Source organism: Bubalus kerabau, chromosome 3 (assembly GCF_029407905.1).
Source record: "Bubalus kerabau isolate K-KA32 ecotype Philippines breed swamp buffalo chromosome 3, PCC_UOA_SB_1v2, whole genome shotgun sequence".
Classification (NCBI taxonomy): Eukaryota; Metazoa; Chordata; class Mammalia; order Artiodactyla; family Bovidae; genus Bubalus; species Bubalus kerabau.
Genome location: NC_073626.1, coordinates 48,688,849 through 48,701,104, shown reverse-complemented (window position 1 = coordinate 48,701,104; position 12,256 = coordinate 48,688,849). Strand labels below are relative to the sequence as shown.

Here is a 12,256-nt window from a genome sequence, read left to right as displayed (position 1 = left end):
GTTTTTAAGCTCCATTTTACAGATGAGGATGTGGCTAAGCAACTCTTCAAGATGATACAGCTAGGAAGTGACAGAGGCCGTCATGAGCCCAGATAGCCTGGCTGTTGTCGGTGTCCTGCCCTGCGTGCTTGTAAAGAGTTATTTTAAAATAGTGTACGTGTATTTGGATATGAGAGAAATCACAGAGGCTTATGTGATGGTGCTCAGAGCTTCACAAATGTGAAAGGGGAATGAAAATTGAAGAAGTTTAGAAAAGACTGATTTAAACAGTTTCTAATTTTTATGTAAGCAATGCTTGACCATCTTCTTGGGCATACTTGGCAAAGTTCCTTTAGAGTAGATACAGGGGTGTGGATTTACAGGGTTATTATTCTCCAGAATGACTACTAATTTTTTTTTTTTGATCACTTTAAGCGAGTTTTATGTGGTTTTATTTCTAGAATTTGTAAGGCCTTTGAGGCCTTCTATTGGTAATACTAGAAAAGAAAGTGAAGTCGCTCAATCGTGTCCGACTCTTTGCGACCCCATGGACTGTAGCCTACCAGGCTCCTCTGTCCATGGGATTTTCCAGGCAAGAATATTGGAGTTGGTTGCCATTCCCTTCTCCAGGAGAGCTTCCTGACCCAGGGATTGAACTCGGGTTTCCCACATTGTAGGCAGACGCTTTACCGTCTGAGCCACCAAGGAAGTCTATTGGTAATAATAGAAGTTTAAGTAAAATTTGGTTGCTGATTACTCCTAAGAGTGTGAGAGGAAGAGAATCTGCGTTCTTACCCAAGAAGCAGGCTTGGGTCACGCCACTAGGACAGGAGCTAGTAAGTTGTCCCTGTTCATTCCGTCAGTGCACCCATTTCTGGAAACTGGTGCCACCTAGTGGTGACTGCACCCCCCAGCCGTCCTCAGAGCACGTGCCTGGAGGGGACCGTCCAGGAACCTGTGTATTTAGACAGCAGGCTGGCTCAGCCAGCGTCCCGGCTCCCTCCTCTCCATTCTTTTCGTGACGCCTGCTGTGCAGCCTGGTGGTGCGTGGGACCCTGGGCACCTCCTGGGCCCGGTGGGGGCTGTGGAGGCACCCCCTCAGCCTGCACACAGAGGAGGGGGGCATCAGGCCCCTGTGTTTGCTGTGAGAAGCGCGTGCCCAAACTGCGTTTCCTCCTGATTGTTTTCCGTTGACCTCCGAGCTCCTTTACACGTCACCTGGACTTCTGTCCTTTCCCCTGTCTCCCTGGTCTGGTGTGCAGGACCCCCCGTCAGTGCCTCTATGGCTCCCTGCACGTGGCTCTGCAGTGTCCACAGGGCCTCTCCCCACTGCTCCCCCTGAAATCCATGCTCTCTCTTCTCTATGCCTTCACTGAAGTCTAAGTGTCTGTATGTCTTCTAAAATTCAGAAGACTCACAAGCTCCAACAAGCCCTCCTTGGAGCCTTGGACGCTTCGTCTGCTCTCACTTCCCATCAGACTTCCGAGTGTGGCTGTGCTCTGACCCTGGCAGGTCATCCTTTTGCTGCATAAACACGCCATCCAGCCAGTCATCCCTTACCTCTCTGTTCTTCCCTCTTGCTCCCGTGCCTGGAGCATAGATCCTACCTGCTCTGCACGTGCCGCTCGCCCCATTGAGCTCAGCTTCATCCATTTATCCTCGTGTGGGATCTGCTGGCCCCCCGTGCCCTCTGCTGCCCCCCTCCCCCCGTCACCCATCCCAGTCTGCTCGTGAACTCTGCGGCTGACTTCTGCTCTGCTGCAAAGCACCGGCCGTGCCAGGACGGCATCATTTTATGGAATTCTGTGGTGTTTTCCAAAACCAGATGCACATTCCCAGGTGCACAACAGAGCTTGTTTCCTTGTCCAGCGAGTTGTCCTTATACTTACCTTACTTAAAAGAGAAGGGAAATTAACCTTTTGTTCAGCGCCTGCTGTCTGCCAGATGCTGTGCTTAGAATTTTAACATCCGTTGAAATTGAAGTGAAAATCACACAGTCACGTCCAACTCTTTGCGACCCCATTGACTATACAGTCCATGGAATTCTCCAGGCCAGAATCCTGGAGTGGGGAGCCTTTCCCTCCTCCAGGGGACCTTCCCCACCCAGGGATCGAACCCAGGCCTCCCACATTGGAGGCAGATTCTTTACCAGCTGAGCCACCAGGGAAGCCCTTTAACATCTGTTACCTTCTAAAAAACCCTGTGAGAGAAAGCAGAAACAGACACAGACTAGAGGACAAATGTATAGATACCAAGGAGGGGAAGGAGGGTGGGGGCAATTGGGAGATTGAGATGGATACGTATAGGCTATTGATACTGTGTGTAAGATAGATAAGTAATGGGAACAGAGTATATAGCACAGGGAACTCTACTCAGTGTTCTGTGGTGACCTAAATGGGAAGGAAATTAAAAAAGAGGGGATATATGTATACATAGGGCTGATTCACTTTGCTGTACAGCAGAAAATAATATTATAAAGCAACTATGCTGCTGCTAAATAGCTTCAGTCGTGTCCGACTCTGTGCGACCCCATAGATGGCAGCCCACCAGGCTCCCCTGTCCCTGGGATTCTCCAGGCAAGAACACTGGAGTGGGTTGCCATTTCCTTCTCCAATGCATGAAAGTGAAAAGTGAAAGAGAAGTCGCTCAGTCGTGTCTGACTCTTAGCGACCCCATGGACTGTGGCCCACCAGGCTCCTCCGTCCATGGGATTTTGCAGGCAAGAGTGCTGGAGTGGGGTGCCATTGCCTTCTCCGATAAAGCAACTATATACTTCAATAAAAATTAATTAGAAAAAATAATAAAATTCTATGCGTGTAGTAAAATAAAGGGTAAAAAAAAAAAAACCTTTGAGGAGAATGTTATCCATTTGTTAGACTAGAAAAGTTAGGTCATTAATATTTAATAAATGTGTAGCTATAATGAGCAGCGTTTGGACCCTGGTCCATCTGACCTCCGAAGCACCGTTCTTTGTCCAGTTAGTTTTAGGTCTTCACTTTAAGGTGTTGCTTGGTGATGCCTTGCATTCCTGGCCTTCCTTCCTGAAAGGAGGCAGAGGGCCCTTTCTCCGGGGTACTACTGTGTCCCGACCCTCCCCATCATCATGGAGCCCCCTTCTTCACATAGTCTGACTGTGTACACAGAAGTAAAGCAATGTGTCTGCCTGCTCTTTTTAAAAAAACTGGCATTTCTGGGTTAAAAACAGTTCTCTTTTTTTAAAAAAAATGTATTGAAGTGTAGTCGATTATAATGTGTTAATTTCTGCTGTACAGCAAAGTGACTCAGTTGTACATACATCGATTCTTTTTCATATTCTTTTCCATGACGGTTTATCACAGGAGATTGAGTATGGTTCCCTGCGCTTTATACGGTAGGACTCTGTTGTTTATTAAAAGCGTCTCTCAATGTAGAATAACTCTGGACTGGGAACCCGGGTCTTGCCCCGCGTCGGGCTTCTTGTGGGTGGGCAGAGGGCCCCCGCGGGGCTGGTGGCTTTGGCGCCGCCTGCACCGCGAGCCGCAGGGAACAGTGCAGCTGACCGGCACCAACCTGCACGGGTCCGCTTGTGTCTCCTGCCCAGGGATTCCGATCCAGCCCCCGGCACCTCCGCAGACGCGCCGCCGCTGCCGCCCGGCTGGAGGACGCGAAGCCCGCCGCGGAGGCCCTGGTGCAGAGCGAGCAGGACGGCGCAGCGAGGCGGCGGCGGCTCCGCAGGGGCGCGCGCGTCCCGCCCGAGTTCTACCAGAGCGTGCAGGGCGCCGCTGCCCGCAGACCGGTGAGTGGGGTTGGGCGTGCCGGGAGTGTTAGGTGCGGTGTCGCCCGGAGCGGTCCTTCTCAGTCCTCAGAAATGATCAGGTCGACCTGAAGTGCTCAGTGAGTCTCTGATCTTCCTGGGCAGTGGCACTGAGCTCCGCTGTGTCAGTGTGGAGTGTGGTTTCCCAGGAAGTCCTGGTCGCTGGCGGGAGGGGAGACTGAAAACGAGAATCCTGACCCTGAGCGCGGGGTCCACAGGCCGGATGGGGCCACAGGATTCCCCCGCCGAGGCCTGGCCGTGGTGAGAGCTGGGCCAGGGACCAGGGGCCTTCACAAAGCGGTATTGGAGTTGGGAGGCCTGGGCGGAGGGCTGACCCTTCCTCTGCAGCTCCTGTTGGGGCGATGCTGGGGTGCTGCGTCCTCTGGGGTGGCCTTTCTTTTGCTCCCACGGGACCATGCTCTCCTTTTCTAGGGAGTACCCTGGGTCTCTGTCAGCCAGACTGGACAGTTAGCTGGGAAGTCACCTGGACAGTTAGCTGGGAAGTGTGGGGCACACCTGGAAGCCGGTCTCCCCTCCTCACCTCCTGAGCACACTGTTCCATGTGCTCTGATTTTCTGTCTTGGTTGGGGCTCTCACCCAGGGATGTGTTGCCAGGCTTGTAACAGTTAAGACTTTGGGGCTTAGAAGCTGACATTTTTAAAAACTTGTAGAGAGTATTTCATGACTTCAGTAACCTTGCATTGCTTCAGCGTTGAGACAAGTTTTCCTTTGGGTCACTTCTGTGTTGTGGGGGCCCCATGGTCGTTGTGACTCTGGTCACCCGAGGAGAGCCGACAAGATATGATGTGATGATATGTCCCTGTGAGTTGTGAAAACAGCCCTGCTGTTCATTCAGTGGGGTGACTGTGTAGCAAATGTATGTGGAGTTTGCTCCCAGGCCAGAAACAGAGGCAAGAAGCTGAATTCCTTTACAGAAAAGGTCCCATTTAACCACCTGTAAGATAAACACATATTTAGAGAGTCTTCCTTTCATGCTTATATAAAGCAAAGGCTAAGCAGAATTTGGTGTCTGCATGGAGCAAAATGAAATAGTGGGAAAATTCATCCATTCAACGAAAACTTTTCTACACAGGAAATAAGGGATACACAGACATATGTTAACAACTAACATTACTGACGGCTTATTTGTGGCCCAGGCATTGTTATGCGTGACTCACTTAACAAGCCTCTGAGGTGGAGGCTGTTGTTATCCCTGTTTTCTGGATGATGAAATAGACCCCCAGAGAGGGTCATAACTTGCCTAAGTTCACCCAGGGGCTGGGACAGTGCCAGGGATTGGGTCTGGGCTGCGGGCTCTGGAGCCCCAGCACCTCTCTGCAAGCTGCCGCCCTCCTGCTTCCTGGGCCTCCTGGCCCTGTTGGTGGACAGACACCCACAAGGAGGCAGGGTGGGTCCGCTTTAGCGAAGTGCTGCTGTGGACTGTGCACCGGCACAAGGGAACGTTGTGCAGAACCAGCCGTGTGTGCAGAGAAGCAGACGCCTGAGACATCCTGAGAGGGGAGTCGAGCAGGTGGGAAGCAGAGGGCAGCGTCTCTGATGAGGAGGGCAGCATCCCTGATGAGGAGGGCAGACACAGAAGCCAGGACGCCCGATGGTGCGGCAGGCTCAGGGCAGCTCAGTGATGCTGGGAGATGAGACCAGGGTCTGGCTGGGCGTTAGGGGGCATCTTATGCTAAACAGCAGCGGGGCTTATCTTCTGCAATGTGGTCTTGTTGAAGGTAGGGCTCTCCTGCTTGGTTTTCCTGCTCTGAATCTAGCTAATTCTCTCTTCCGTTTTTCCTACACGGATGGAGAAGTAAGTCAGCATCATCGCACCTTTATTCTCCCCTGAGCCCTGTGCCCGACTGCCGCGGGTGGTCAGACGTGGTCCCCATGCCTGGTGAGTCTGTCCTGGATCACCTCGCCTTGCTGTCTCTTTGCCTGGTGGTTTCCAGTCCACCTTGACCACTGACTTGTCATCAGGCGACCCGCTCAGGAAAGTCTTTTCTGATCCTTCCCATGAGAGTGAGGTGCTTTGCCCAGATGTTGAGCAGAGCAGTTACTCAGGTGAGAAAGACAGGCTCTCTAGTGAGACAGATGCACGTTTGCCTTCCCCCCCCCGTGGACCTGGCAGGAAGCAGTCTTCACACTAAGAGTTTCATGTAAGGACAGCCCAGAAGTGTGAGTAGGTCTGCGATGGTGCAGCCAGCTTCCTGTGGAGCCTGTCTACCGCTTACCCACCACTCCTGGCCTGCAGGGGTGACAGCAGGCAGTCGTCTTGCTGGGTCCCCGTGGGAAGGCTGGTTTCCAGGAGCTGTGGCTGAGGCCTGCAGCCCGCCAGAGCCTGCTGAGTCAGGACAAGGGTGGGGGGCCAGGTGCGCCGCTTTTCCATGACCCGACCCAGCAGGATGCCAGAGGGCAGGGGGCGTGAGTGATGCGGATCTCAGAGCTCAGCACCCGAGGACAAGGCAGGGCAGGGATGAGCAGTGTGGGGGGCAGACAGGGACCCTGGAGGGCAAAGAACACACGTGATCATCTTTACCCAGCTGTCCAACTCCTGGAGACCCAGCTTTCTTATTATGGACTCATCATAGCGCCGGTGGCCTCCCTGACGGGTGAGGATGAGCTGACGAGTGGAGGTGATGGCCTGCTTGGCATCAACACTCAGAACGTAGTGATACCTTCATTTCCTTTCCTCCCAGACCTGTCTTCCCCGGGGGCTGAATCGTCTGATCTAGAATATCTCCTGGTAAACAGCATCTGATGCTTTTTTTTTAAATAAACGGATGAGTGATGTGCACACACGACACGGCATACGCCCTACAGGATCTGGACAACAGGGAGGGTTTTTTTTTTCCTTTTATCTCCCAAATGGGGTGGTCAGGGAGCAACTACTTCAAGAGACAGGACTGAGTTGGGCTTAAGTACACGTAGGAATTGGACAGGCAGCAGAGATCAGGTCTGGGATGGTGCTGAGACCCTTCTGGCTGGATGTGGGGGTTTATGAGAAATGTACAGGATAAAGCTGGAAAGAGAGAGGGGGCCATGATACCACTGCATTTAAACTGCATCTTCTGTGCGTCATGAAGGCCCTGGAGCAGGTGAGCCGTCATCAGGAACTGAACCGGAGCAGGGTAGGCCTGAGGGCCGCAGGGCAGGGCTGGGTCCGCAGCTGTCCCGGGGTCTGGTGCCTGGTATTTGGGACCTGAACGTGGGCTTCGCCGGTTGCTCTGTGACGCCATCTGGTGGTGACTTCTGGTGGAGACGCTGCGGGTGGCCTTTGCCCTCTTCAGCAGGATTCGTTGGGAGGCGGTGGGGTTGGAGGGCAGGAAGGGGCGGTGGGGGCTGTCCTGTTGTGAGCAAGCGAGAAGGACGTTGCAGGAGCTTTCTCTGCGCGGGTGAAGCTCACCTCGTCCATCCGTGTGCGTCTCCTCGGGGTCGTTCTGGAGACGAGGTTGTCGGAGCTGGTAGCACAGCCTTGCTGGCATTTCTTCGCATGCTGTACCGGGATGTGAGCGCCAGCCTCCGGTCCCTCTCCGGGTGGGGTTGGGTCCAGCCCGTGGGCCGCTGGGTGCCGCCTCCTCTCCCCAAGCCCCGAGCCTGCTACTGCGGTGCCCCGAGGGCAGCTCTCATGGGGCCCTGGAGGTGGAATAAAGTACATCAGCTCTGCTGACTCGGGATTGCGTGAATGACTTGACGGGAAGCACTGCAGGCCTTTCTGGCGGTAGTCTGAGTGAGCAAAAGGCCCACGAGTCTGCTGGCCTGACACCGGATCTCGCTGTGAGGAGGTGACTCAGAAACGTGACGGTGCAGTTTCAGCCAGGAAGCGCCCGAGCCGCGGGCAGTGCCTTATGTTTCAGCGTCTTAGCGGCTCCGACCTGTTTACTTGTTCTGTGTGTAGCTTTTATACTCCAGTGTGGCTCTGAGAATTTGTAATAGAGATCACTAATATAAGGGAAGTTAATAATGTGATTTTCTTTCCCTGCTCTTTTGGGGAAATGAGATGATTCTAAGAGTGAGTAAGGCAAACATCCATCCTGATTTTCTCTCTTGGGTCTTCGGACTTATCCTGTAAACGAAGACATGTCGCTGGAACATTTAGGAATTTTTACCATCTTGAAGCAGAAAAGATAACTAGATCCAGATCCCCCTTGCTTCTCTAGTATTTTGACTTTGCAGAGCCTTCTGGGGTCTGACTCCTTGAGCCGAAACGTCCCCATCCCACTGTCCCCGGGGTGGGTGCCGCGTCACCGCACACTCGCTCCCTCGCACCCCCCACGAGCACGCGGCTCTGTGCGTCCCTGCGGCTCTGTGCCTCCCTGCTTTCCGCCTTTTATCTTCCCAGTCGTTCTTTGGCACAGGTGCTCACTTTCCAGAGGAGGAAGCTTGTCAAGGTCACTCAGCTGGGGGATGACAGAACAAAGATGTAAGCCCAGGAGTTCCTACCAGAGCACGTGGAATACAGAGGTTCAGACGATCCCATTTCTGGGGCTAGAAGTTCATCCTCACGGATGGATCATAGTTTCATCACGTAAAGTCTCAGTTTTCCTACATGTGTAGATGTTTTTCAACTTTTGCATCCATCAATACCCATTTTTAAATGGCATTGAGCAGCACAGAAAAGCCCTGAACCTCCTTCTGGTCACGCTTCTCGGTGAGCTTGGCCTTCTGGGGCAGAGGACTGGGGAGGCAGCAGGAGTGTTTCTGCCCTCATGTGAGCCTCTTAACATAGAACACACAGGGGGGATCAGAACTTGAGAGCACCCACAGCTAACCAGGTGCCTTGACTCTGACCCTGTTATGCTTTACGGATCCCAGTTGCTGTGCACATTTCAACCTCATTGCGGGCATTTCCTTGACTCAGAGCCTCTGAATCTTTTTTAGTGGCAGTGAAGGACTTTGAGTAAAAACCACCAGCACCTCCAGGCGCCAGCCAAACGGTCACCCACTCCCCCTGCTGGCAAAACCAAGGCTTCTGTCCTTCACTCTGGGGCCCCTGCCCTGAGTAACTGGATAATCAAGCTTGGTACTTTTAAAAAAAGTTTATTGAAGTACCGTTGATTCGGTGTTGTGTTAATTTCTGCTGTACAGTAAGGTGATTCAAATGTGTGCCAGAACATACTCAGGACTGGGGACACAGACTCTTGGAGGGCACAAACAAAACCTTGTGCGCACCAGGACCCAGGAGAAAGGAACAGTGACCAACAGGAGACTGACCCAGACTTGCCTGCGAGTGCACAGGAGTCTCCGGCGGAGGCGTGGGTTGGAGGTGGTCTGCTGCATGGTCAGGGCACTGAGTGCAGCAGTGCGTGCATGGGATCTTTTGAAGCAGGTCACCAGTATCTTAATTCAGTTTAGTTCAGTTCAGTTCAGTCGCTGAGTCCTGCCCGACTCTTTGCGACCCCATGAACTGCTGTACGCCAGGCCTCCCTGTCCATCACCAACTCCCGGAGTTTACTCAAACTCATGTCCATTGAGTCAGTGATGCCATCCAACCATCTCATGCTCTGTGATCCCCTTCTCCTCCTGCCTTCAATCATTCCCAGCATCAGGGTCTTTACCAGTGAGTCAGTTCTTCACATCAGGTGGCCAAAGTATTGGAGTTTTAGCTTTAGCATCAGTCCTTCCGATGAATATTCAAGACTGATTTCCTTTAGGACGGACTGGTTGGATTTCCTTGCAGTCCAAGGGACTCTCAAGACTCTTCTCCAACACCATAGTTCAAAAGCATCGATTCTTCAGGGCTCAGCTATGTTTATACTCCAACTCTCACATCCATACATGACTACTGAAAAAACCATAGCTTTGACTAGATGGACCTTTGTTGGCAGAGTAATGTCTCTGCTTTTTAATATGCTATCTAGGTTTGTCATAGGTTTTCTTTCAAGGAGCAAGCGTCTTTTAATTTCATGGCTGCAATCAACATCTGCAGTGATTTTGGAGCCCCCCAAAATAAAGTCTGTCACTGTTTCCATTGTTTCTCCATCTATTTGCCATGAAGTGATGGGACCGGATGCCACTATCTTCGTTTTCTGAATGTTGAGCTTTAAGCCAAGTTTTTCACTCTCCTCTTTCACTTTCGTCAAGAAGCTCTTTAGTTCTTCACTTTCTGCCATAAGGGTGGTGTCATCTGCATATCTGAGGTGATTGATATTTCTCCTGGAAATCTTGATTCCAGCTTGTGCTTCCTCCAGCCCAGCGTTTCTCATGATGTACTCTGCATACAAGCTATATAAGCAGGGTGACAGTAAAGAGCCTTGACGTACTCTTTTCCCGATTTGGAACCAGTTTGTTGTTCCATATACAGTTCTGTTCTTGACTTGCATACAGATTTCTCAGGAGGCAGGTCAGGTGGTTTGGTATTCCCATCTCTTGAAGAATTTTCCACAGTTTGTTGTGATCCACACAGTCAAAGACTTTGGCATAGTCAATAAAGGAGAAATAGATATTTTTGTGGAACTCTCTTGTTTTTTCTATGACCCACCAGATGTTGGCAATTTGATCTCTGGTTCCTCTGCCTTTTCTAAATCCAGCTTGAACATCTGGAAGGTCACGGTTCATGTACTATTGAAGCCTGGCTTGGAGAATTTTGAGCATTACTTTACTAGCATGTGAGATGAGTGCAATTGTGCAGTAGTTTGAACATTCTTTGGCATTGCCTTTCTTTGGGATTGGAATTAAAACTGACCTTTCCAGTCCTGTGGCCACTGCTGAGTTTTCTAAATTTGCTGTCATATTGAGTGGAGCACTTTTACAGCATCATCTTTTAGGATTTGAAATAGCTCAACTGGAATTCCATCACCTCCACTAGCTTTGTTCGTAGTGATGCTTCCTAAGGCCCACTTGACTTCACATTCCAGGATGTCTGGCTCTAGGTAAGTGATCACACCATTGTGCTTATCTGGGTCATGAAGATCTTTTTTGTGCAGTTCTTTTGTGTATTCTTGCCACCTCTTCTTAATATCTTCTGCTTTTGTTAGGTCCATACCATTTCTGTCCTTTATCAAGCCCATCTTTGCATGAAATGTTCCCTTGGTATCTCTAATTTTCTTGAAGAGATCTGTAGTCTTTCCCGTTCTATTATTTTCCTCTATTTCTTGGCATTGATCACTGAGGAAGGCTTTCTTATCTTTCCTTGCTATTTTTTGGAACTCTGCATTCAAATGGGTATATCTTTCCTTTTCTCCTTTGCCTTTCACTTCCCTTCTTTTCTTAGCTATTTGTAAAGCCTCCAGACAACCATTTTGTCTTTTTGCATTTCTTTTCCTTGGGGATGGTCTTGATCCCTGCCTCCTGTACAATGTCATGAACCTCCATCTATAGTTCTTCAGGCACTCTGTCTATCAGATGTATCCCTTGATCTATTTGTCACTTTCACTATATAATCATCAGGGATTTGATTTAGGTCATACCTGAATGGTCTAGTGGTTTTCCCTAGTTTCTTCTGTTTAAGTCTGAATTTGGCAATAAGGAGTTCATGATCTGAGTCACACTCAGCTCCTGGTCTTGTTTTGCTGACTGTATAGAGCTTCTCAATCTGTGGCTACAAAAAATATAATCAATCCAATTTCAGTGTTGACCATCTAGTGATGTCCATGTGTGGAGTCTTCTCTTGTGTTGTTAGAAGACAGTGTTTGCTATGACCAGTGCATTTTCTTAACAAAACTCTGTTAGCCTTTGCCCTGCTTCATTCTGTACTCCAAGGCCTAACTTGTCTGTTACTCCATGTATTTCTTGACTTCCTACGTTTGCATTCCAGCCCCCTGTGATGAAAAGGACATCTTTTTTGGGTGTTAGTTCTAGAAGATCTTGTAGGTCTTCATAGAACCATTCAATTTCAGCTTCTTCAGCATTACTGGTTGGGGCATAGACTTGGATTACTGTGATATTGAATGGTTTGCCTCGGAAACGAACAGAGACCATTCTGTCGTTCTTGAGATTGCACCCAAGTACTGCATTTCAGACTCAAGTACTGCATTTTGGACCCAAGTACTGCATTTGACTATGGGGGCTATTCCATTTCTTCTAAGGGATTCTTGCCCACAGTAGTGATAAAATGGTCATCTGAGTTAAATTCAGCCATTCCAGTTCATTTTAGTTCACTGATTCCTAGAATATCGATGTTCACTCTTACCATCTCCTGTTTGACCACTTCCAATTTACCTTGATTTATGGACCTAACATTCCAGGTTCCTATGCAATATTGCTCTTTACAGCATTGGACTTTACTTCCTTCACCAGTTACATCCACAACTGGGTGTTGTTTCGCTTTGGCTCTGTCTCTTCATTCTTTCTGGAGTTATTTTACTCTTCTCCAGTAGCATATTGGGCACCTACAGACCTGGGGAGTTCATCTTTCAGTGTCCTGTCTTTTTGCCTTTTCATACTGTTCATGGGGTTCTCAAAGCAAGAATACCGAAGTGGTTTGGCATTTCCTTCTCCAGTGGACCACATTTTGTCAGAACTCTCCACCATGACCTGTTC

At 50.1% G+C, this 12,256-nt stretch overlaps 1 protein-coding gene across 10 annotated transcripts in view; it reads left to right on the top strand.

Moving 5' to 3' along the window:
• The window catches only part of DST (dystonin), a 514,655-nt gene that overhangs the window by 52,754 nt on the left and 449,645 nt on the right, over window positions 1-12,256 (top strand). For all 10 annotated transcript variants that reach the window (XM_055571805.1, XM_055571789.1, XM_055571786.1 and 7 more), the window contains exon 3: window positions 3,560-3,754. In XM_055571805.1, coding sequence (XP_055427780.1) covers window positions 3,560-3,754 — 195 coding nt within the window. The remainder of the gene's footprint in view (window positions 1-3,559; window positions 3,755-12,256) is intronic.